At 44.3% G+C, this 25,111-nt stretch overlaps 3 protein-coding genes and 1 non-coding gene across 5 annotated transcripts; 3 read left to right on the top strand and 1 right to left on the bottom strand.

Annotated features, from left to right (window-relative positions):
* The first annotated feature begins 255 nt into the window (after positions 1–255).
* Positions 256–14,018, top strand: LOC135545878 (N-alpha-acetyltransferase 15, NatA auxiliary subunit-like). The gene is made up of 20 exons (XM_064973829.1): positions 256–491; positions 2,245–2,329; positions 2,469–2,573; positions 3,061–3,218; positions 3,321–3,455; positions 3,637–3,790; positions 3,936–4,055; positions 4,221–4,316; positions 4,481–4,587; positions 4,696–4,768; positions 4,849–5,018; positions 5,141–5,293; positions 5,403–5,531; positions 5,653–5,866; positions 11,375–11,568; positions 11,809–11,917; positions 12,015–12,113; positions 12,308–12,451; positions 12,557–12,654; positions 12,831–14,018. The coding sequence occupies exons 1-20, from the start codon at positions 438–440 to the stop codon at positions 13,041–13,043; spliced, it is 2,610 nt and encodes an 869-aa protein (XP_064829901.1). The 5' UTR covers positions 256–437; the 3' UTR covers positions 13,044–14,018.
* On the top strand, positions 11,602–11,735 carry LOC135546760 (small nucleolar RNA SNORA18). The gene has a single exon (XR_010456621.1). It is a non-coding gene; the product is annotated as a small nucleolar RNA SNORA18 (small nucleolar RNA).
* On the bottom strand, positions 13,829–21,629 carry ugl (ureidoglycolate lyase). Of its 2 annotated transcripts, none has more exons than XM_064973831.1 (15): positions 21,360–21,629; positions 19,888–20,016; positions 19,521–19,739; positions 19,137–19,227; positions 18,776–18,852; positions 18,235–18,345; positions 18,042–18,101; positions 17,735–17,891; positions 17,244–17,442; positions 15,364–15,442; positions 15,116–15,208; positions 14,936–15,008; positions 14,762–14,829; positions 14,521–14,651; positions 13,829–14,370 (listed from the first exon to the last, which is right to left on the bottom strand). In XM_064973831.1, exons 2-15 carry the CDS (start codon positions 20,002–20,004, stop codon positions 14,196–14,198), a joined length of 1,650 nt encoding a protein of 549 aa, XP_064829903.1. In that variant the 5' UTR covers positions 20,005–20,016; positions 21,360–21,629; the 3' UTR covers positions 13,829–14,195. The 2 variants fall into 2 exon arrangements, with proteins under 2 accessions (XP_064829903.1, XP_064829902.1); XM_064973830.1 differs by lacking the exon at positions 21,360–21,629 and adding an exon at positions 20,345–20,634.
* On the top strand, positions 20,740–23,828 carry LOC135545880 (ras-related protein Rab-33B-like). The gene is made up of 2 exons (XM_064973832.1): positions 20,740–21,263; positions 21,625–23,828. The coding sequence occupies exons 1-2, from the start codon at positions 21,033–21,035 to the stop codon at positions 22,111–22,113; spliced, it is 720 nt and encodes a 239-aa protein (XP_064829904.1). The 5' UTR covers positions 20,740–21,032; the 3' UTR covers positions 22,114–23,828.
* The last annotated feature ends 1,283 nt before the right edge of the window (positions 23,829–25,111 follow it).

Raw genomic sequence — 25,111 nt, 5'->3', positions numbered from 1 at the left:
TGTTTTATTCTTTCTGTCTGGGACTGGGCACGGTGCCATGTAGCTAGCTCTGGAGAACCCAAGATTGGAATTATGAGAACAGAGAAAATATATTTTACATCACGTCTATTGCAGAACCGAAGTGATGCACTATAACACGTCTCCTTCCATAATTGTCTTTGGTTGATTGATTACATTTGTAACTTTTCAGTTTGACAATTTTGCACCGTACAGCAGCAGCACGCACACAGACCCAGAGAGCAGCTTGACCCGGAGGAGAAGGCGGCCATTTTGGTCTGAAGGGGGCCTTGGCTGTCACCACGTGAGGAAGAAGAGCCCGAAAGAGAGCGAGACAATTCCGGGAGCTTTGACTCGTAGAGACCGAGAGGGGAGAGAGAGAGAGGAAACTTCGATTCTGATTCATGCGCGAAGCTACAGAAGAGTAGCCAGATTACAGAATGCCCTCGATTACTCTACCGCCGAAGGAGAACGCTCTATTCAAGAGAATATTGGTAAGTACCTAGCTGCCGCTAGCTAGTTACTTTAGCTAACTTGCTAAATATAGCAAGCTAGCTAACTTGCGCACGTTACAGTAGCTACTCTATACATGACCAGTAGCTAGCTAGCTAGCTAGCGTTGATTCGTTTTGAAATAAAACATGTATTCATGTTGTATCGTTAGTTGACATATGTTGTTCCTTCCATCACCCTCTCAACGATTGTAACGTTATAGCTAACTCGTGGGCTAGTATGTCGCGAGGCACTCGGAATGGCCTGATTGTCATCATTAGCTTGTTAGTTAGCGGTTTCAGTTTTACACCGTTTACTAACTAGCTAGTTACCATGAAACATGGCTAATAAGCGAGTAAACTTACTAACTTGTTATATGTTGTATCAGTTTGTTGTAGCGGACTGGTTCAAAATAAACGCATGACTTTGCTCCAAAACATGATTTGCAAGGAACGTTAACTAGCTACGGCTAGATAAGTTGGCTAACGTAGGAAGCTAGCTCGCTGCAAGCTCATTCTACACCAACCGCACAGGTACTTCATCATTACTCAGCATTTTAGCAACAAGAGAAACTATAACTAGCTATGAAGCTAGATAGGCGTTACATTTAACATGCTCAACGTATGTGCAGTGTTGTCCCCAAAGATATTACTGCACACAGCGGTATGTTAAGTATTGCAATCCTTTACCACAGATTGCTGTGAGCTAACACAACCTAGCTACCCAGCCAGCTAGCTGTCACTCACGCTTTACTGAATCATATATCATATGGGAACTAATTATAAACAATTAGCTTCCTATCATGCCAGCTAAAGTGCACACGTTTAGTCTACTGCTGAATATTGAGCACCATTCACACAACCATTTCCTATTTCTGGACATGGTGTTTAACAATGTTGGTGTTATTGGCGAAGTTAGGTTGTGTCAATAGCTCGGCATCTCTCGAGGCCTGCAAATACAAGTAAGCCACACCTACAGTGTTGGATATAAACTTTCAGATTAGTTGCCAACATATGTTTATTCATAAGTATACTCATATATTTTTGAGCAATTATGTATATTGAGGAAAGTACATCACTGAATATATTTCTACAGGGTTGGTAGAAAAAAATCCACTCTGATGCAAGGCAAACAATTCTTTACCTTAGTTCCTTGCATTACTTTACTCTGCAAATATAATAGTAATTCATTGGCCAATGCTGTTTGAGGAGACTCGCAAGGTCGTAAATGCATACCACAAGTATGTTTTGTGTAGATGTGAATTGTCTGTTTCCACTCAGAGCCACTAACGTGTTCTGTACAACATTCTGAAAACGTTTGTTTTAGTTGCTGTGTTGAATGCTCCTCAGTTTCCTTGGAGCCCCTGCCTTCTCCCTATGCCAGTGTGGATTCCCGGGTATTAGCGTTATGCGGGGAATTGGCAGGCTGATCACTGAGGTGCTAGGCCACACTGTGCTGAACCAGGCAGATAGGAATCTACGTCTGACTGGTTCTCTAATCACTGCATCTCATCCACCCACCTGACCACACATTCACACAAAGCTAGATGTTTTTTCAGACCCAATCAATCAAGATAATACTTACTGTATTAGGTTGTGGTGAGCTACTGTCCCTGCTTGCTGGCAGGGTGGTATCACCAGACAACCTACCCAAAAGTGTTATTTGTAACTATGTATTTGGGTGATTCATCAGATCTGAACTCTAAGAACAGGCTTTGCAAAAACCTTGATGTCAACACACCTCTCCCCTGTTGCAGAGATGCTATGAGCACAAGCAGTACAGAAATGGACTCAAGTTCTGCAAACAGATCCTCTCCAACCCAAAGTTCGCCGAGCATGGAGGTAAGGCCTGCTTCAACAGCCACTACTCACTTATCTTTCGGTGGTTGGAACATCAGTGTTGGTTATTCATTTCTTGGCCTAATTAAGTGTTTTGGCTGTGACTGACACTAGTTCCTTTTCTCCCTCACCTGTCCCTCAGAGACGCTGGCGATGAAGGGACTGACCCTGAACTGTCTGGGGAAAAAGGAGGATGCGTACGAGCTGGTGAGACGAGGCCTGCGCAACGACCTCAAGAGCCATGTCTGTATCCTTTTATACTAGGGCTAATGAGGTGAGGGTTCATATGAACCTCCTAGTCGGAGGCGGGAAGACATTCACCAAAAGCTCGACATAATAATAAGCCCAAACTTTTGACTCCATCCCACAAGCCCTTACTGCGCCATGTCTACTGCACATAATCCAGGCAGGGAATGGGAGCGTGCTAGATTGGCTCTGACTGTTACTGTGACATCTAATAATATAGGCTTGGTTGCATTAATACAGGGTTCACTGTTTTCATTTGTCACAATGAGTATTAGCTTTCTTTTTTGCCTTGAAATGTAGTCATGTGTTTTTAGTAGTCCTCCAAATGGGTTGTTTTAGCGAGGGATTTAATTTCTGAGGTTTGTATTTTTTTTATTTATTAGGTAAGTCAGTTAATAAGAACAATATCTTATTTACAATGATGGCCTACCCCTGGTTTAGTGTGTGTGTAGTCTGTTGTTTTGCATCCTTAACCTTTGCTCTCCCAGGCTGGCATGTGTACGGTCTGCTGCAGCGGTCGGATAAGAAGTACGACGAGGCCATCAAGTGCTACCGCAATGCTCTGAAGTGGGACAAGGACAACCTGCAGATCCTCAGGGACCTTTCTCTTCTCCAAATCCAGATGAGAGACCTGGAGGGCTACAGGGTGAGGACCCAGAGACGGACCGTGTCTGCACGCATGTCTCCACTCATAAGTATGAGCTCCTGCTGTGTATAATAATTATTCTGTTATGCTCCCTCTCTGCAGGAGACCCGCTATCAGCTCCTGCAGCTGCGTCCCGCGCAGAGGGCCTCATGGATTGGCTACGCAGTGGCCTACCACCTGCTGGAGGACTTTGAGATGGCCGCCAAGATCGTTGAAGAGTTTCGCAAAACGCAACAGGTGAGCTTGACCTCTTTGACCTCTGTGTTTTTGAGTCAATTAATTCGCATTGGGTGCTTTGTAGAGTTCCTGTATCACCCATCTGTATACATTTTTCTGATTGGTCACCCTGCCTGGATCAGTACACCCTGATTGGTCACTGCCTGTGTCAGTAAATGTGGTGGGTGGTGCTATGTTTCAGACGTCACCAGACAAAGTGGACTATGAGTACAGTGAGCTGCTGCTGTACCAGAACCAGGTGCTCAGGGAGGCGGGGCTGTTCAAGGAAGCACTGGAGCACCTCACCACCTATGAGAAACAGATCTGTGACAAGCTTGCTGTGGAGGAGACACGAGGTGTGTGTGTGAGCGAGAGAAGGGGTGAAAGTGCATGTGAAAGTGTGTATTGAGTGTTTTAATCCTTATGTGTGTGAGGGTGTAGGGTTGTGTTTGTAGATCTATGCATAAAATGTGATTTCATGTGAACCTATTTATTGCTCAGGAGAGCTGCTACTGCAGCTAGACCGCTCGGAGGAGGCCACTGAGGTTTACCGACAACTCCAGGAGAGGAACCCTGAGAACTGGGCCTACTACCAGGGTCTGGAGAAAGCACTGAAACCAGGTATCCTTTGAACCCTCACTGCTACCCACCCCATTCCCACTGGACCCTCTCTGGTCCCCTCTTTAGCATGGGTCCTCTCACTTCATGTGTTTGGTAGATTCTCTGACCAGATTTGAATCTGCGTATGAATGGCATGCTCTGACTGTTGGCTTCTTGTGTTCCCAGCCTGCATAGAGGAGAGGCAGAAGCTCTATGAGGAGGCGTGGGTGAAGTATCCCAAAGGACTTGTTCCCCGGAGGCTGCCTCTCACCTTCCTAACAGGTACATAAATAAGCCATTATCACTACTATTACTGTGTAATTATCCATGGTTTGACGGCCTTTCAAGACGATGGCTGATGGACACAAGCACGTTGAAACGTGGTCTGTGGAACACCGGTGGATGGGGTGTTGAGGAGCTCCATTCACTTCTTGTTTTCTTTTCAGGTGAGAAGTTCCGTGAATGTCTGGACTGCTATCTGAGGATGAACTTCAGTAAAGGCTGTCCGCCCGTCTTCACCACTCTGAAGTCCCTGTATCACGACAAGGAGAAGGTGAGGGAGAACCACTGCCATTCCATAGGCTCCAGCAAGTCACTGAAGTAACATGCCTGGACTGAGATGTCAGGGTGATCTTGTGTTTGCTTGTTCCTCTCCGTGTAGTTGTCCATCATTGAAGAATTAGTGGTTGGATATGAGACGTGTTTGAAAAGCTGTCGAAAGTTCAATCAAAGTGGTGAGTGCGATCAGATTGTCATGTTTTATGAAATCTAATAGGAACCGTATTAGCATCTTTAATTGTGGTGTGTGTATTAGATGACGGTAAGGAGGAGCCCCCCACCACTCTGCTGTGGGTCCAGTATTTCCTGGCTCAGCACTTTGACCACGTGGGCCAGCAGACGCTAGCCCTGGACTATATCAACACAGCAATCGAGAGCACACCCACACTCATAGAACTGTTCCTCATCAAGGCCAAAATATACAAGGTAACCCACACACAATTGTTCCTCAAGGCACACATTTTCTAGACATGTCATTATAGTGAAGATTTACAGTTTAACACACTCTCTCTCTCTCTCTCTCTCTCTTCCTATCTTTGTCTCTGTAGCATGCAGGTAACATAAAGGAAGCAGCCAGGTGGATGGATGAGGCCCAGGCTCTGGACACTGCTGACCGCTTCATCAACTCAAAGTGTGCCAAGTACATGTTGAAGGCCGGCCTGGTCAAAGAGGCAGAAGAGATGTGCTCCAAGTTTACAAGGGTCAGTCAGTGTTTGTGTGTTAAGCTGTCAATGTGTAGACTGTACATTTGGTGTTGCCTTAAAACCCTTTGTGTGTGTGTGGTGGTAACTGGGTATCGGTGTGTTTCAGGAGGGTGCATCAGCGGTAGAGAATCTGAATGAGATGCAGTGTATGTGGTACCAGACAGAATGTGCTCTGGCCTATAAGTCCATGAACAAGTTTGGAGACGCACTCAAGAAGTGCCACGAGATCGAGAGGGTAAGTTTTCTAACTGGGGGGCAGATTCTCTGACGGGGGTTAAACCTGTATAGATGGCCCAGTGGTAGTACAGGTCTGGTGAGTGGTTGGATTGCCTCATCATATCCATGTGTCCCATTAGCATTTTGTGGAGATCACAGACGACCAGTTCGACTTCCACACGTACTGCATGAGGAAAATGACGCTGCGATCTTATGTGGACCTGCTCAAGCTGGAGGACGTGCTGCGCATGCACCCCTTCTATTACAAAGCTGCCCGCACCGCCATTCAGATCTACCTCGGCCTGCACGACAACCCACTCACCGACGACAACAAGGAACACCAGGCGGACGCCGGTACGTATTGTGTGTGAGAGTGCAAGACCCCAAATTGACGCTTGTTTGATATTGCTCATTTGATATTTTACCCACTGGTTTTTGGTTTGGTGTAGTGCAAAGTTCCCTCTAATGTTTTTTGGCACTGAGCAAATTCCAGGTCTACTGAGCACAAACTGGAACTTTGTGAAAATTCTGTGCAACTTCCAGCGTGCGTTTGCTGTGAACAGACTGTACCCGCTTTAAGTTAGTTTTAATTGGTCAAGTAGGCTACTGTGGCTATTTGATCATAATGTAGGCCTACCAGAGTGGGCTACCATGAAAAAAAACGATGGAGAAAATAAATCTCATAACATCTTAACATGGAAACAGCTGTTCTATCATTCAGCCTACCGTGGCAGCCAATGTGTGGAGTTCATTGTAGGCCTACATTCCATTAGGCTTGAAAAAAAACATACAGGGTATGACATTAATCTGTTTATCCATTTGTCTTTCAGACAAGGTGACTGGAAATGTTTGATGCAAGAAACTACTCTACAAGATAAAATGTGTTTTATTCACATACCATTATTCCAGAGAATCCGACAAATTGACTTCAAATTAATGGGATCGATTTGACAACAGCCAGTGAAAGTGCAGGGCGCAAAATTTAAACAGAAGTCGCATAATTAAAATTCCTCAAATATACAAGTATTATACACCGTTTTAATGCAGCCACTGTGTCAGATTTCAATAAAGCACACCATGCAATAATCTGACTACAGCGCTCAGAGACCAAAACAAGCCATACAGATACCCGCCATGTTGTTGAGTCAACAGAAGTCAGAAATAGCATTATAAATATTATTTATTTTTTACCTTTATTTAACCAGGCAAGTCAGTTAAGAACAAATTCTTATTTTCAATGACGGCCTGGGAACAGTGGGTTAACTGCCTGTTCAGGGGCAGAACGACAGATTTTGTACCTTGTCAGCTCGGGGGTTTGAACTCTCAACCTTCCGGTTACTAGTCCAACGCTCTAACCACTAGGCTATTCACTTACCTTTGATCTTCATCGAAATGCACTCCCAGGAATCCCAGTTCCAGAAAACGTTTTTTTTCTTCCGTAAAGTCCATTTATGTCCAAATACCTCCTTTTTGTTCCCGTTTAGTTCACAAATCCAAATTCACACAGCGCAGGCACTTAGTTCAGACGACAGTTCCATTACAGTTCGTAATCAATCTTTAGGATGTTTTTATCATAAATCTTCAATAATAATAATAATTCCAACCGGACAATTCCTTTGTCTTTAGAAATGAAAAGGAACGCAGCTAACTCTCACGGGGGCGTGCGAGACTGAGCTCTTGGCATTCTGGTAGACACCTGACTCGAACAGCTCTTCTTATCTCGCCCTTCACAGTAGAAGTCTGAAACAAGGTTCTAAAGACTGTTGACATCTAGTGGAAGCCATAGGAACTGCAACCAGGTGCCTCCATAAATTTAGTTACCTATAGAAAAGTCACCAATTTTTTTTTCTGGATGGTTTGTCCTCTGTTTCGCCTGCTAAATAAGTTATGTTATATTGCCACAGTAAAGCAAAACTGTGTTAAAACCTTGGAACTACCCATCCCGGATCCGGGAGAATTGTCATCAACTACACTAATTAGCATAGCGCAACGGTCAAAAAATATTACTAGAAAATATTCATGAAATCACAAGTGAAATATAGTGAAACACAGCTTAGCCTTTTGTTAATCACCCTGTCATCCCTGATTTTGCCAAAGCAAGACAAGCGTTGGTGTAAGTTTATCGATAGCCTAGCATAGCATTATGTCCAGCTAGCAGCAGGAAGCTTGGTCACGAAAATCAGAAAAGCAATCAAATGAATCGTTTACCTTTGATCTTGGGATGTTTTCACTCACAAGACTCCCAGTTAGACAGCAAATGTTCCTTTTGTTCCATAAAGATTATTTTTATACCCAAAATACCTCCGTATGTTGGTCACGATATGTTGAGAAATCCACCGGAAATAGCGGTTACGACAACACCGGGGAAAAAAATCCAAATTATATCCATAATATTGACAGAAACATGGCAAATGTTTTTTATAATCAATCCAAGGTGTTTTTCAAATATCTATTGGATAATACACTGCTCAAAAAAATAAAGGTAACACTAAAATAGCACATCCTAGATCTGAATGAATGAAATATTCTTATTAACTACTTTTTTCTTTCCATAGTTGAGTGTGCTGACAACAAAATCACACAAATTATCAATGGAAATCAAATGTATCAACCCATGGAGGTCTGGATTTGGAGTCACACTCAAAATTTAAAGTGGAAAACCACACTATAGGCTGATCCAACTTTGATGTAATGTCCTTAAAACAAGTCAAAATGAGGCTCAGTAGTGTGTGTGGCCTCCACGTTCCTGTATGAACTCCCTACAACGCCTGGGCATGCTCCTGATGAGGTGGCGGATGGTCTCCTGAGGGATCTCCTCCCAGACCTGGACTAAAGCAGCCGCCAACTTCTGGACAGTCTGTGGTGCAACGTGGCGTTGGTGGATGGAGCGAGACATGATGTCCCAGATGTGCTCAATTGGATTCAGGTCTGGGGAACGGGCGGGCCAGTCCATAGCATCAATGCCTTCCTCTTTCAGGAACTGCTGACACACTCCAGCCACATGATGTCTAGCATTGTCTTGCATTAGGAGGAACCCAGGGCCAACCGCACCAGCATATCGTCTCACAAGGGGTCTGAGGATCTCATCCCGGTACCTCATGGCAGTCAGGCTACCTCTGGCGAGCACATGGAGGGCTGTGCGGCCCCCCAAAGAAATGCCACCCCACACCATGACTGACCCACCGCCAAACCGGTCATGCTGGAGGATGTTGCAGGCAGCAGAATGTTCTCCACGGCGTCTCGACTGTCACGTCTGTCACGTGCTCAGTGTGAAACTGCTTTGATCTGTGAAGAGCACAGGGCGCCAGTGGCGAATTTGCCAATCTTGGTGTTCTCTGGCAAATGAAAAACATTCTGCACGGTGTTGGGCTGTATGCACAACCGCCACCTGTGGATGTCGGGCCCTCATACACCCTCATGGAGTTTGTTTCTGACCATTTGAGCAGACATATGCACATTTGTGGCCTGCTGGAGGTCATTTTGCAGGGCTCTGGCAGTGGTGGTCCTGCTCCTCCTTGAACAAAGGCGGAGGTAGCGGTCCTGCTGCTGGGTTGTTGCACTCCTACGGCCTCCTCCACGTCTCCTGATGTACTGGCCTGTCTCCTGATGTACTGGCCTGTCTCCTGGTAGCGCCTCCATGCTCTGGACACTACGCTGACAGACACAGCAAACCTTCTTGCCACAGCTAGCATTGATGTGCTATCTTGGATGAGCTGCACTACCTAAGCCACTTGTGTGGGTTGTAGACTCCGTCTCAAGCTACCACTAGAGTGAAAGCATCGCCAGCATTCAAAAGTGACCAAAACATCAGCCAGGAAGCATAGGAACTGAGAAGTGGTCTGTGTTCTCCACCTGCAGAACCACTCCTTTATTGGGGGTGTCTTGCTAATTGCCTATAATTTCCACCTGTTGTCTATTCCATTTGCACAACAGCATATGAAATTGATTGTCAATCAGTGTTGCTTCCTAAGTGGACAGTTTGATTTCACAGAAGTGTGATTGACTTGGAGTTACATTGTGTTTAAGTGTTCCCTTTATTTTGAGCAGTGTATATCAACCGGGACAATTGGCTTTTCAGTAGGAGCGAGAGGAAAAATGACTACCTCTGTCTTTTACGCAAGAATCACTCAGAGCCCTCAGCTGGCCACTTACACAATGTAGTCGTTTAGGCTCATTCTTCAACATAAAGGCGTGAAACTACGTCAAAATGCTGTAGACACCCTAGGGAATATGTAGAAAAGGCAATCTGGTTGATATCCCTTTCAATGGCCAATAGGGGTGCATAGGAACACAACGGTTTCAAAACATGAGTCACTTCCTGATTGGATTTTTCTTAGGCTTTCACCTGCAATATCAGTTATGTTATACTAACAGACAATATTTTTACAGTTTTGGAAACTTTAGAATGTTTTCTATCCTAAGCTGTAAATTATATGCATATTCTAGCATCTGGTCCTGAAAAATAGGCTGTTTACTTTGGGAACGTTATTTTTCCAAAAATGAAATAGTGCCTCCTAGCTTCAAGAGGTTTTAACAGGGAAACCTGAAGTACAGTGGTCACCAATCTTCTCTGAGTCGAGATCACTTTCAGAGTCAAAATGCAAGCAGAGGTCTACCCCTCACATTTTCTTAACCACGACAAAAACATAAGCCTATGCAACATTAACAATGAGGTTTGTGCAGTAAGTTATAGGCCCAATACATTATCACAGCAATTGGCCTGCCAATGCATTGTTGGTCGGGCCATTTTTGAAAAATGATGTGCAACATTTTGAGGTAGGCTATATGATCACACCGGTAATAGATCCGTTGTATTATTTGTGAGACACTGCTGACTGAGCATGCATTTAAATAGTTCGCTTTTTATTTTAATTTTACCGGGCTGATGGTGTGTCAGAGAGCAGCCGACTAAGGGTCCGCCTCTCAACATCCCTTCGCTCTCCCTTTCCTCCACTGACACTGACCAAAAAGGGACACCGTATTCCAGCTGATGGCGAGTCACACCGCAGTATTTCTGCCTCATGCACAAATTCATGTTACTCCTATGAACAGAGAAGGTAAAATGTCCCTCTATATTAAAAAAGACCCAAGTCGCTAATACTAAAGCAAGCCTAGAGATGCACTTTCCTACTCTTTATTTACTGCTGCAGTGCTTGTTGTAGTGCTGTGTGGAAATAGGACGAACTTGGGTTTAAAAGCTTATAAAAGTGTTGAATACAAAGTGTTGACAGTGCTGAGTAAAAACTCTCATTAAAAACAGAATCTCTTTGCTGTATTTGTTGAGTCTCTAGTCAGGGTTTTAAATGTTTAGAAATCTCACCGTATCAACTTTGCTGAAGCTTTCTTTTATGCCTGCTATGTTACTGCAGACACGGTAATCTGAGCCATTTGATTGGCCAGCGATAGGCCTATAGTGCACCTGATTTGCTCTCCGGGCCTGTCGGGAAAGCAGAGTTTGTACATTCAGACACATGAAATGGTTCAAAATTGCAAGCTTGCCTGCCCGGCGCACAGGGCAGCTGAATCTGGTGCACTTAACACCAACAACCGGAGATGGAAAAAAAAAATAGGAACAAGGCTTTCATTTGGTTTTTTTTATGATCGATTAGGAATGCCTTGGAGATCGACTAGTTGATCTCAATCGACCGGTTGGTGACCACTGCTCTAGAAAGTGAACATCACTCAAATCTCTTGCTTTTCTCTGAAAGCTGACATTTCTTCTGCGAAGCAGTCTTGGGCTACTGTGTGCCCACGTGCAGCATAGAGGGAACATTGGTGTAGTGTCTTGATTTGTAAATGATCCCAGTGTCTGAGAGAAATGACACTGGCCCGTCTGTCCCTGTGCTGGTGCTTGTCCCACAGAGAACCTGAATGACAAGGAGCTAAAGAAGCTTAGGAACAAGCAGAGACGAGCCCAGAAGAAAGCCCAACTAGAGGAGGAGAAGAAGAACGCAGAGAAAGAGAAGCAGCTGAAGAACCAGAAGAAGAAGAAAGAAGATGACGACGAGGAGATCGGAGGACCAAAGGAGGAGCTCATACCAGACAAACTGGCCAAGGTGTGTGTGTAGCCTGTAAAAAATGAAGGAATGACTGAGGCCTATCCCGACAGACTCCTCACAGTGAGCCCTAGTCGTTGGAAATGCCTCAAAGAACAAACCTGTGGTTTCGCTTTACCCTCATGGCTACTGCCATTAGCCCTGTGGGATATCACTGCAGAACATGGTGAAATTACACTAAGGAGACTGAACAGTTTTTTGGGGGGGATAAGACCCATGAAAGTTTTCTTCCCCCTGTAGGTGGAGAACCCACTAGAGGAGGCAGTGAAGTTTTTAACCCCCCTGAAAAACCTGGTGAAGAACAAGATTGAGACTCACCTCCTGGCTTTCGAGATCTACTTCAGGAAAGGTAAAGGAACGAGAAGCTGATTGACGTTCTGACACGAAGAATCTGGTACTTTAGTCAAAAAAAAATGTAAACAGATCTGTTGCTTTCCCTCTCGTAGAGAAGTACCTGCTGATGTTGCAGTCGGTGAAGAGAGCATTCTCAATGGAGCCCTCTCACCCCTGGCTTCACCAGTGTCTAGTGCGCTTCTTCAAAGGAGGTACAGTTTAGTAGGGCTTCTGCCACCTGTCATTTGGCCAGGCTGTTGGGCCTTGTCATCATCCAAACTCTATGCATTTAAGATACCCTCACCGCCATCTGTCTCTGAACCCTATGTTGATTGTTGCTGGAATAGTTGTCTGTGTTCTGGTACACATAACTCTACCATGTTCTGATTCTGTGTGTGTTCCTCAGTGTCTGACAGTAAGGACCTACCGGAGGCTGTGCGAACTGTTTTGAAGCAGGAGATCTCACGGCTGTTTGGGGAGAGTAACCCCCAGAACTTTAACAAGAACTACCTGAGCCAACACTCCAACTCTATACCACACCGCGTGGCTGGTACGTACCCGCACTACCTGACTCAAAAGTCCACATGAGATTTCACCATAACTACACACACACTGTCAACTTATAACTGAAAAGTTCCACATTGTCCCCCTGCAGCTGCTAAGATGATGTTTTATCTGGACCCGTCCTCTGACAAGATGGCCTCTGAGCTGGCTACAGCGCCAGATGAGTCCCTCACTGGGAGAAGCATCACGGTGAGCGCTTACTCACTGCACTAATTCTTGCGCAACATTGTTATATTGAAATGTATCAAGTACCTTTGGCACAGTAGTCCCACACCTGAACCAGAAACAACATTAGGGAAAAAGGCAAGGAATAATGTAAATTGTCTGTGTGACCGAAGTCTAAGACACCTTATCTTTCCTATCAGATCTGCACAGATGTGCTGGAGGCGCTGCGTGAGGGCAATCTCGGCGATGGGCAGCAGAAGGCAGCGGAGGCGTACCGCGCCGCGTGTAACAAGCTGTACCCCCACACCTTAGCCTTCATGCCCCCCGGCTACGAGGACAACGCCACCTCCACCATCAGCGCCAATGGAGACCTGTCAGCAGGCGAGCACGATGACATGGCCAACGACATGTGAGAGGGGAGCGAGGGATGGGAGGGGAGGAGCATAGAAGCTGCCAGCCGCTAGTCTGCCAACAACACCCCAGCTACGGTTGTTTGTGTATGCCCCCTGCAGTGCACTGACCTGGACTGAGAGAGCCGCGAAGAGGAGGGAAAAACAAATGCGCATTTTACTATTTTTTTTTTTTTAAACCCTGTTGACATCTCTTCTTTAACTGAACAAAATAAAACTGTATAAGAAAAGAAAAGTGTTAGGGTGGCTGCCGTTAAGTCAGGTTTTTACTCCTGTGTTTTCACGCCTGTGTTTCTCCTGTATGTGCATCTGCTTCTCACGTTTTTAAAGGTAATTTATATATTAAAAACAAAGAATTTAAAACATTTGCAAAAATTGAAAGATTATAAATTGTGGTGGTGATGGAGGATTGTGGTTTTACCTGTGAGCTGGCAAGTGCCAAAAATGAAAAGGTGGAACTTTTTAAAAGGAGACATCACTTGCTTCCCGGGGGAGGCGTAGCAGCGATGCACTCAGTTAATCAGCTACTGAGCTCAAGCAGTCCTCTGCTCTGCCACAAGGTGGTGCAGCGGTAGAGGTCCCGGCGTGGCCTCCAGGAGGGAACAGGACACGACTGATCTGAATGCAGAGACACAGAGCTCAATGCTCACCTGGAGTGCTGTATGACTGACAAATGTGCAGATTTCTGTTTTCCTTTTCCGCTCTGTATTTTCCTTCGTAGTTTTACCCATGTGAAAGTCCCATGAAACCACTTCCTGATAAAGCAAAAACACACTGACACTCTACAGTTAGTGGGGTTTGTTTTGGGGTTTTATTTCTGTTTATTGGTCAAAAGTTATAGGCTCATCCAATGTTACCAATCCATCTTATTTTTTTGAGAAAGGCGTTTGTCAATCATACTGAGTTCTGCACACAGACCACTCCTAACACACAGAGGACTTATCAATAACTAAAGTTGAATAAAAAGCTATTTCCTGATGCCATTTTTCCTGCAGAAGTTTGTATTTTATTCAAGGATTCCTGATCAGTATTGTCAAGAAACACTCAAAATGATTTGAAGGGTCTTGAAGAGGAACACTGTTGCTCACGTTGCCTCATATGCTCACCATAGGTACTATGAGGGATGTAAATACCATACTATGTTGGACAGGGATTTCAGAGTTTTGGTCTGGGCAGGTCCCCTGCTGCCCCACCCTCATCATGCCTTTTGGCTTGAGAGCTGAGGAAGGTGTGGTCCAGGTTGAGGTAGGTGGTGAGGAACTCTGGGAAATCTCTCTTCTGGACAACCTCCAGGAACATGGCTGCAGATGTCAACAACCTCTGTTCCTCCCTAGAGGAGGGGGGGAGAGTCAGGAGAGAATGGTGGAAGAATTGGAGGCTCGAAGGAGAGGGAGGAGTGCAGAGACAAAGGAAACTTCTAGAAATGCAGAATGTTGTGAGTTATCTTGGAAACCTTGTGCTCTTATCCAACTCCTCCTACCTGACAGTGTGACAGCGTGTGATGACCTTCAGCTCCCCCATGACCTCCTGGGTCAGCTCTGTCACAAGACCCCGGGTCACCACCCTGCTATCATCCTCCAGCTGTGTCTGATGGCGGATCCACTGCCACACCTGGATACAAAACACCACACAGACATCTCTCATGAAATGGATCCTGAACTCTCAAGTTTTTTTGCAATGGGAAGTGCGGCACAGGATGACCTAAACTAAAGTGAACCTACCTGGGATCTGGAGATTTCTGCAGTTGCAGAATCTTCCACCTGTCCCCTGTAGAAGAAGTGACCTTTGCCTAGGGGAGACACATGGAGCATTACATCAACATTACTCAATCACATCCATCCCAAACCTCCATTAAGGATGCTGGTTCATTATGATGCATACTCTTGAATTCTCACCTTTGAGCCAAGCATCTATGAACAGGATTCCTACAGCGATGTTATACTTCAAGCCGTACAGGGTTACTCCACCCTAGAAGAATGTTTAGAGCAGTTCAGTACACGAGACGTGGAATGGTATTCCAGAGCGATGCATAGTGTAGTATAAATACAGTAGCACAACGTTATTGAGTAACTGACCGCTGGCATGCAGAGCAGGTCGTCGGGGGTAACGGTGAGGTCATTTCTAAGCTGGTGCATCTGGTTGTCACCCTGAGAATGCAGCTGGAAGAGCTGAGAAGAGATACAGAAAAGTGGGGAGAGTGACAAATCCAATTGTATTTGTCACCTTCGTAAACAATAGGTGTAGACTAAAAGTGAAATGCTTACTGAGAAGATAACAGTTCCTTGAAAGGTATAGCTCAACAATTCCTACATTAAGGACTTACTTTCTGCATGGGCTCTATCAAGCCCAGGTCATACACCATGAAGCCATCAACACCAGCTTTGATCTCCAGTAACTTCAGTCTGAAATATGAAAAAGGGAGAAACAAATTCTTTTGCTGAATGGTGCAATTGGAGCCCAGTGAAATCATAATCGAGCAATCAGTCATCACTGCTGTTGTGTAATATGACCAAAAACACAGAACAGATCAGGATCAAATAGGCAAGAAATTGATACAGTGCCGGTCAAAAATTTGCATACACCTACTCATTCATGGGTTTTTCTTTGTTTTTACGATTTTCAACCTTGCAGAATAATAGTGAAGACATCAAAACTATGAATAAACACATGGAATCATGTAGTAACCAAAAAAGTGTTAAACTAATCAAAATATATTTTATATTCTTCAAAGTAGCCACCCTTTGCATTGATGACAGCTTTGCACACTCTTGGCATTCTCCCAACCAGCTTCACCCAGAATGCTTTTCCAACAGTTTTGAAGGAGTTCCCACATATGCTGAGCACTTGTTGGCTGCTTTTCCTTCACTCTGAGGTCCAACTCATCCCAAACCATCTCAATTGGGTTGAGGTTAGGTGATTGTGGAGGTTAGGTCATCTCATGCAGCACTCCATCACTCTCCTTCTTGGTCAAATATCCCTTACACAGCCTGGAGGTGTGTTTTGGGTCATTGTCCTGTTGAAAACAACTGATAATCCTACTAAGCGCATACTAGATGGGATGGCGTATCGCTGCAGAATGATGTGGTAGACATGCTGGTTAAGTGTGCCTTGAATTCTAAATAAATCACTGAAAGTGTCATCAGAAAAGCACCGTCACACCTCCTCCTCCATTCTTCACGGTGGGAACCATACACGGAGGTCATCCGTTCACCTACTCTGCGTCTCATAAAGACACAGCGGTTTAAACCAAAAATCTACAATTTGGACTCATCAGACCAAAGGACACATTTCCACCGGTCTAATGTCCATTGCCCTTGTTTCTTGGCCCAAGCAAGTCTCTTATTATTGGTGTCCTATAGTAGTGGTTTCTTTGCAGCAATTCGGCCATGAAGGCCTGATTCACGCAGTCTCCTCTGAACAGTTGATGTTGAGATGTGTCTGTTACTTGAACTCTGTGAAGCATTTATTTGGGCTGACATTTCTGAGGTGCAGTTAATTTCTGATTTCTGAGGCTGGTAACTAACTTATCCTCTGCAGCAGCGGTAACTCTGGGTCTTCCTTTCCTGTGGCAGTCCTCATGAGAGCCTGTTTCATCATAGCGCTTGATGGTTTTTGCGACTGCACTTGAAGAAACTTGGATTTTCCAGATTGACAGACCTTCATGTCTTAAAGTAATGATGGACTGTCGTTTCTCTTTGCTTATTTGAGCTGTTCTCACCATAATATGGACTTGGTGTTTTACCAAATAGGGCTATCTTCTGTATACCACCGCTAGCTTGTCACAACACAACTGATTTGCTCAAACACATTAAGAAGGAAAGAAATTCCACAAATGAACTTTTAACAAGGCACAACTATTAATTGAAATGCATTCCAGGTGGCTACCTCATGAAGCTGGTTGAGAGAATGCCAAGACTGCAAAGCTGTCATCAAGGCAAAGGGTGGCTACTTTGAAGAATCTCAAATATAAATTATATTTTGATATGTTTAACACTTTTTGGTTACTACATTATTCCATTTGTGTTGTTTAATTGTTTTGATGATTTCACTATTAGTCTACAATGCAGAAAATAGTTTTACAAAATAGTAAAAATAAAGAAAACCCATGGAAGGAGTAGGTGTGCCCAAACTTTTGACTGGTACTGTACATAAAGTGTATATATCAGATGACGTATAGATGACTGTGTAGAATAGGTCCTTCACCTGGTGACGTTGGCCAAGGCTGCTCTATAGGGGGCACTGTCCCTGTCCTGAGGCAGCAGCAGGGCTGCCATACCTCCAGTAGCCAGGGCTCCTCTACGGTGACATGTCTGGACCAGCAGGTCCATGTAGCTCCGCAGGAACAGCTTCTCCATGTTGACATACTTACTACGGTCAGGGAGCAGGAAGGCCCCTCGGTGACCTGTCAGGCAATCATATGAACTTAAGGCAACCTTTTGTAAACTAGTAGTCCAGTGATGTATCAAGATATACCCAGGGATTACCCATGTTTAGACAGCTGCTGCATTCAGTTTTATAATAAGGTTAAACTGAGCTGTTTGGGACAGAATGGTCCCAATCTAAAAAACATCATGGTTGAAAGTTGAAAGCTGTCTTCTCCAACATTGCCAGAATAGTGACATTTTGTAGACCCATGAAAACCCTTAGTTTCCATGGAAAAGACAGGATATGACTGAGTGATTGAAGTCACTCACCAAACTTGTTGACAAAGGAGGCGGAATAATCCCAGATCCCACAGTTGAGTCCAGCGGAATGATCCTTAAGCTCATACAGAATCTCCTCCATCTCAAATGCTGACAGCACATTCTCTATCAGCACGGTTGCCTTTATGCTGCCCACAGGCAGGCCCAGCTAGAGGATACACACACACACACACACACACACACTTGTATTCAATGTTACTTATGATCAGTAATTTACTGTGTATCAGAGAAGCAATCAAATAGCAAGCATGCTGTTCTAAAGCGTTTCACACCTTTACCATGCTGGCATGCTACAAACCTTCTGTTCTGTCCAGAGGAATATGTTGTTCCAAAGTCTTGCCTCCATGTAGCTCTCGACCTAACATGCATCGATGGTGGTGAGGAAAAGAGAGAGAGAGTAGTGGAGAGTTTGTTTTTTTATACCAGATCGTGTCAAGCCTATTTGCTATTCTAACAGCCAATAACAGCACAGCTATCTACCATAGCCTTACTTTGGAAAGGTAGAAAAATGGCCCACTCTCGCTGTCGAACAACAGCTTGCCACAGTGGAACATGAGGAAGCCGAAATCACACAGCGGCCCTGGCACCTCTTTGCCTTGAACCTGCATACACACAAATGAATCAGCGCTGCTGAAATATCATCCACAAAAAATAAGATGGTCAGGGGCCAACTTTCACTGGGAATGGGGGGGAAATGTGATTGGAATGTGATACAAATTATCATTGGAATGTGATACAAATTATCATTGGAATGTGATACAAAGGGCGCAAGGGTGTGCTTTAGGACCATGCGGATGCCTCGGAGCGATCGGTTAGGCTTTTCTGAGTGTTTTTCTGACAGAATATATTTATATTTATATATTATGTCCCCACCACTTCTAAAACCAAAGTTGCACCCCTGATGATGGTTGTAGACATAACATGATCATTTGGATGGCTCTACACTTTCAGCCAATCCAGATGTTGTATGCATGTAAACTGAGGTATTGAGATGAATTTGGACATCAGAGTGTTGAAGTTGGAACTCAATACCATCATGTTGTGTTCCACCATGTTCCAGGCTCTAGGGCGGAGCATCAGAACAGGAGCCTGGGATATCTTGGGGGCATCTGTTGGAGGACAGTAACAGTTGGGCGTATACGTGAACAATAATAATGCAGGTCTTCATACAATATTCTGACCTGTAGATCTACTTAAACATGGTGGAAAGTTATAAAGTCGACTAATGCAGGGTTTGTGATTAAAATATAAGATATTATAAAGTCCAGTTAAACAATCAAGATAGACTGTATCTAGATACGTTTAGATTCAGATGATGTGTGCCAACAAAACGCTTCCTGCCCTGGACCGAGCCCACCGTGAGTAATGGGTAATAGAGTGGATATAAACTCACTGGGAAATTGATTGTGCACCGCCTGGTAAACATTATAAATGCCTTTTATCTGGTTGTGGTACGTTGGGCAGTTCCCATCATCAAAATCAACCTGCAAGAGAAAAACAACACAGTTGTCTACATAGTGAGGAGGGCTTTTCAGGAATGCTCTGCCCACCAACAGATCCAGAATCACCTGATTTATACGTTTTTTAACTTGTATATCAAAGCCTCCTGATATCCAACATCCCTTGCCTTGTAGCAACATTCTAGACTGGGTACATATGTGACTGTTTCTGCATTCAACAATGTTACTTGTATGTTACATTCAACAACGTGTCAAACAAGGCTCATTGGCTAAATCTGACCCCTGAATATCCTTTACCTGTAAGCCCCATTGTGTACCTGTAGGCCCTGTGCAGGGGAACTGAGGGCCTGAATGAAGCGCTGGGTGTCACAGGGGGCCAGGTCCCCCACATCCACATGTCTCTTCTGCAGCCTCTGGGGGACTGGACGGACCCTCCAGGTAGGGTCGCTTCTTACGGGGGCTGTGACCTCACAGAACCCCGGTAGGTCACCTGACAGGTCCAGGTGGGTCTTCCTGGAGATTCTAAGCCTCAGGATCTTATATGACAGAAAGACACATACTGTATTAGACTAGGTTGATATACTGTATATTTTTTGTGATCGCTGATCACTTAGTTTGTCAACAAGTAGGCCTAGAGAAAACAAATATATTTGGAACAATGTATTAGTGCTTTTTTTGACCTACCTTGTCGACCTCTTCATCAAATGCTGAGACCAGTTCCTGTAGGAAGACCAGGGAGCCTGCAGTAAAGATGGTTCGATACTCAGCCTCCAACCCTGGGGGAGAGGGCTCTAGCTCCATGGTTATAGGATCCTGTGGGCCATAGAGTTATTACAATTGCAATAACATGCCTCAACTCTATGCAAAGACATCATCAATCACCTGGGATATGACCGTTTTTATGAAGTACTGTACGCTGTACATGAATATGTCTAGTTGGTTACTGACTGTCTATAGATAAGAATGTTACAAACACAAGTTTACATGGATCAAAAAGGCACTGCAGCTTAACTTCAATAAAACTAGCAGGACAGAGCGGAAATGTGTGAACGTTCACCCGTCATGACAATAAAGATAATGTTACAACATTTTAACAAACAACATTTTAACAAATTGTAATAGGGGGGGAATGAGTACTCACGGACATGTTGATGCCTTTTTTCACTACTGAAGTGGACTTTGTTAAGGTGCACCACTAACCATTGTTTGTTTTAGGTAAAGGTTAAAAGCCACTTTCTAAAACATTAACAGGATTTTAAAGTGCTGACACACGTTCAGATATTATCAAAAATCTGAATACCTATTCCTATTTCATTCAAATTGTATTTGGAAGAGATTTAGTACTGCAGTTCACTTCTGTGATATTCCCATGTAATGCTTATTTTAATGTTTTGACTGGGCTCGGTAGGGAGCTGGGACGCGGGCTGCAGTTGTAAGCAACGACCCTCGTGTCGAATCTGATCCAATCCACAGCGTCTTTCATTTTCTTGGTTACCTCTCGCGAGAGTTGTGTTTTCTGTCAATGTTGTACGTGGCTTCAAATGTAATGCAGGGCGGGGAAGGAGTAAGAAGGATGCTTAAAGTAGCAACCTGAGATTGTTATTCCAAAACTAATGCATGGTCATATGTTTATATTTGGAGGTTACAGATTTGTCACGAATGTCCAATTTCATTTGTATTGGGCGAGATTGCTTGTCTCATTTTGACAGCTCATCCAGCTAGCATTGGCGGAGGCGCGGTTTTGTAAGCCATAACAGCTCTGGGTTAACGTTAGCTAGGCAGCTACTGTAGTTTGCTAGCATATACTCGATAATCAATAACCAAACAATATGGCAAGTGTGGAGTCGTCGACGGAATTCACTAGTTCGCTGACTGTCTCGTCTCATCTTCCGCCACCACGGACGCGGATTTTCAAGATCATCGTGATTGGGGACTCCGGTGTGGGCAAGACATGCCTAACCTACCAATTCTGTGCGGGCAAGTTTCCGGAGAAAACCGAGGCCACGATTGGGGTGGACTTTCGGGAGAAACTTATCGAGATTGACGGCGAGAAAATCAAGGTGAATAGATAGATTACATAAAACAAGTGAATTGATTGTTTGGGTTGTTCCAAAACAACACAACCTGGAAACAATTGACATATAAATGCAGTCTACCTCATCCACGTTGGAGTTGTTGTGGCATCAATTTCAAACGTCTCTTGTCTTTGATCATCTCAAGGGCAGTGGCAGAAGAGAAAACAATCTGTCTGGTGTGCTGACTGCCCTCTGCAGAATCATACATATTACAGTTCAGTTCATCCTCTGGCAAACTCACAGTGAATATAAGGTCTATCTAGGTACTGTACTTCAGTTCCTTGGAGACTGACAACATTCAATAAAGAAGCTGTTCAGAGTGTGTTCATTTGTCTTTCCCCCCCAGGTTCAGCTATGGGACACGGCAGGCCAGGAGCGGTTCCGTAAGAGCATGGTGCAGCACTACTACCGCAACGTGCATGCTGTGGTGTTCGTGTACGACGTGACCAGCGCCGCCAGCTTCCGCAGCCTCCCGGCCTGGATCGAGGAGTGTAAGCAGCACGCTCTGGGCCAGGAAGTCCCGAGGATCCTGGTTGGGAACAAGTGTGACCTGCAGAACTCTGTCCAGGTGGGCACAGACTTGGCCCAGCAGTTTGCTGACGCCCACTCCATGCCCTTGTTCGAGACATCTGCCAAGAACCCCAGCAGCAATGGCCATGGTGATGGTAGCCATGGCAACAGTGATCACGTGGAGGCCATTTTCATGACGGTAGCCCACAAGCTGAAGTCCCAGAAGCCACTGATACTGAGCCAGCCGCCCGGGGGGGACACGGTGACCCTGACGAGGGGAAGGGATGAGGGCGAGGAGAAGGCGAGCTGGTCCTGCATGTGCTGAGAGAGAGCATTGGGGGGAGCAAGAGAAGAAGGTTGTGGGGAGATATAGGAATCAGGGTAGATCCCTCTACTTCCAATATCAGGGTAGATTTCCCCCCCCAAACAGTTAAGCACTTTTTTATTATTTAAGTGGATGTGTGGTCACCTGAGAGATGGGGTGATGTCATCATATTACATGAGTTTAGGTGCCCTCAGTCTTTGTCAACACACATATTTCACTCACCTCCTGTGCTCCACCTTGACTGTGTGTTACCACACACATGTTCTGTGTTAGGAGGTAGTCCTGACGGTGTTAGCACTGTCGTCATATGGTAAACATCTCCGTGACCTGGGAAAGCTAAGGATAAAAAGAAACTTGTTTGAAGTGAATGTTGTTGACGGGTTCCACTGAACTGTGTTTGAGCTAGAAAACTGTGGGCCAGATTGATGCACAACATGTTCAATTTACACACACACACACACACACCTCAGAGCATACAGCAGGCAATATCAGTACACCTCACTCAGGCGTTTCTGTACCAAAATACCCATCCATCGGGTTTATAATTGTGCCCCTACGCAAGTCCCACAATATTCAAAAGTTTTCTTAAGCAAAGTTGTGATCTTCTTGTAGCATGTCTTGCATAAGTAACGTCTATAAAACAACTACTACAATATACAAAAAAATTCCATGTATCTTAAATCTGTTCCAACTGTATCATGTTTTCTACCCTACGATGTCATCCCAAAGGCCTTCACCACCGGCCCCATTGCTTTGTGCGTTTGGATCACAGCTGGTCCTGTGGTGCATCGTTTTACGTGTGTTTGTGAGCAGGATGTGTGGCATAACCTCAGATCAGTTCGGTACTGTGAGTGCAGCACGGTGTGATGCTGCACGAACCACTCCGCCTGATGAGGTCATTGTTGATGTGGGGCAAGACTCGTCATCATTCCCTCTTCATCATCTGCTTTGGCAAAGTAATGATGACAACTGCTATCAATGCATGGGTATCTTTATCTTTACAACAAGCTTGCAAAATGTGTCAAAAGTAGCGGTGAGGAGATTGATTACCGGTATTGTCGCCGTTGAACCTTAGCTAACAGACCGGCTTCTTTGAACATGGGACAGTTGCAAAGAAACCCCCCACCGGTGAAATGACCCTCTAATGAAGACGGTTGGTGTTTATGTACTGTATGTCAGATAACCTGGAAGTCTTGTCGTATAATTACCGTTTTTAGCCAGCAGAGAACAGATGCCACCCCACAGTATGTCAACACAACAATTAGCTGCGCTAAAGTACTGTGGGCTTAGATAGCCTTTTCTCAGGATACAGTTCAATTAAAAGATATTCACTCTCTGACCTGTTGCCCTTAGATTGGTCTATAGAACTAGAACTAACTAAGGGGGGGGAATGGTAGGCTTTATCAATTGCCTTGCACTCTTGTTTTGCTTACATGTGCTTTAAATATTTGTGTTTTTTATGTGTTCTGTTAGTGCTCTGTGTCGTTAATTTGTCATTCCAGGTTAATCAATTCTTTTTTTTCTGTTAATTTTATTTGGGCTATTTGATACAAAGGTATGTCTGTTTGAGAAAGACACTGTTTATTTTAACGAGACTGATCACTTCAGGAAATAATTCCTGGGAACAAAACAAGGGAGTAAAGCCTTGCAATGGTTTATGGATTACATTAGAAATGTTATGTGTAACCTTGCAATAAAGCACCCTGAACATTTCAGCGCAATGTATGTCATTTCAGGTCGACATGTTCTTTTATATGGGGGAGTTAAAAGAGTTCAACTATTGTTGTGTTGATTGTTTGTGGGAGCTGTCAGGGTATTACCACTTCAGGGTTGTTGTGATGGTGGATCACCTCGTTGTCATTCTCGCCATTGGTCAACGTTAGGCATGCCTAGCCTGACACCATCACCATGGAAACACAGGAGCGCACTAAGGCAGGATAAACCTGGCGAGGGTCAAACCATGCTATTAGATGATTGAACATTGTGTCACCTTTGGCAGTCAGTCAGACAATTGTAGCCTCAATCCAATGCCACCTTGATCACTTACCAATACTGTGTTTTTCCTTTGGGAAGCAAAGAGTCACCACAAAATTAAACAAATCAAGTGTTGTACTCTACATGTGACAAATCATTTAAATTGTTTAGAAAGAACACTCATATTGTTCACCAAACCAGTCCACACAGGTGCTCGAGTTTCACTGAGGTTGGTGTTTTTGTGTAAAAAACACGTCAATGAACCCGCACACAATGCCGCACAGGCCAACTGCAGCATGCCCAGAACAATGACCCTGCGCTGTTTTAATAAGGATCAAACCCTTTTTTTCAATTTTCGCCTAAAATGTCAACCAAATCTAACTGCCTGTTACAGAAACAGCAGGAGTTCAAACTTTAGAACCCATTTCCTACATTTGAAAATAAAAATAATTTTATCAAACAAAAGTATGCTACATTTTATCTATGGAACCCTCATGATGACAAACCAGTGCAAGATCACTGTATGTAAGTACATTATTTACTTTCAGATGTGAATGTAATCAAACCCGTTGCTGTGAAAAGTGTTTTGTTGTTGTGCCCTTTCCTCAAACAATAGCATGGTATTTTTTCACTGTAATAGCTATTGTAAATTGGACAGTGCAGTTGGATTAACAACAGTTGAAGCTTCCTGTCCATATAAGACATGTCTATGTCCTGGGAAATGTTCTTGTTACTTACAACGTTATGCTAATCACATTAGCGCACGTTAGCTCAACTGTACTGGTGGAGGGACACCGATCCCGTAGAGGTTTTTAACCCCTTCTCTGCCGGACACAAATAGCCATCGTTGTACTTCCTTCTCCTGTGACGTTGTCCTTCGTGTGCAAATGCTAAGAAGCATTTTTAAATACCCTGTGACCACTCAACTATTGTCAACAAAGGTCAATTAATTACATTCATAATCTCATGTATTTGAACACATAGGGTGAATTCTTAAAAAGTGTGATGTCATAAACTAGGACAG

Source organism: Oncorhynchus masou, chromosome 9 (genome assembly GCF_036934945.1).
Source record: "Oncorhynchus masou masou isolate Uvic2021 chromosome 9, UVic_Omas_1.1, whole genome shotgun sequence".
Taxonomy (NCBI): domain Eukaryota; kingdom Metazoa; phylum Chordata; class Actinopteri; order Salmoniformes; family Salmonidae; genus Oncorhynchus; species Oncorhynchus masou.
Note: the sequence above shows the minus strand (reverse complement) of the source record. Positions and strands in the feature narration are given on the sequence as shown.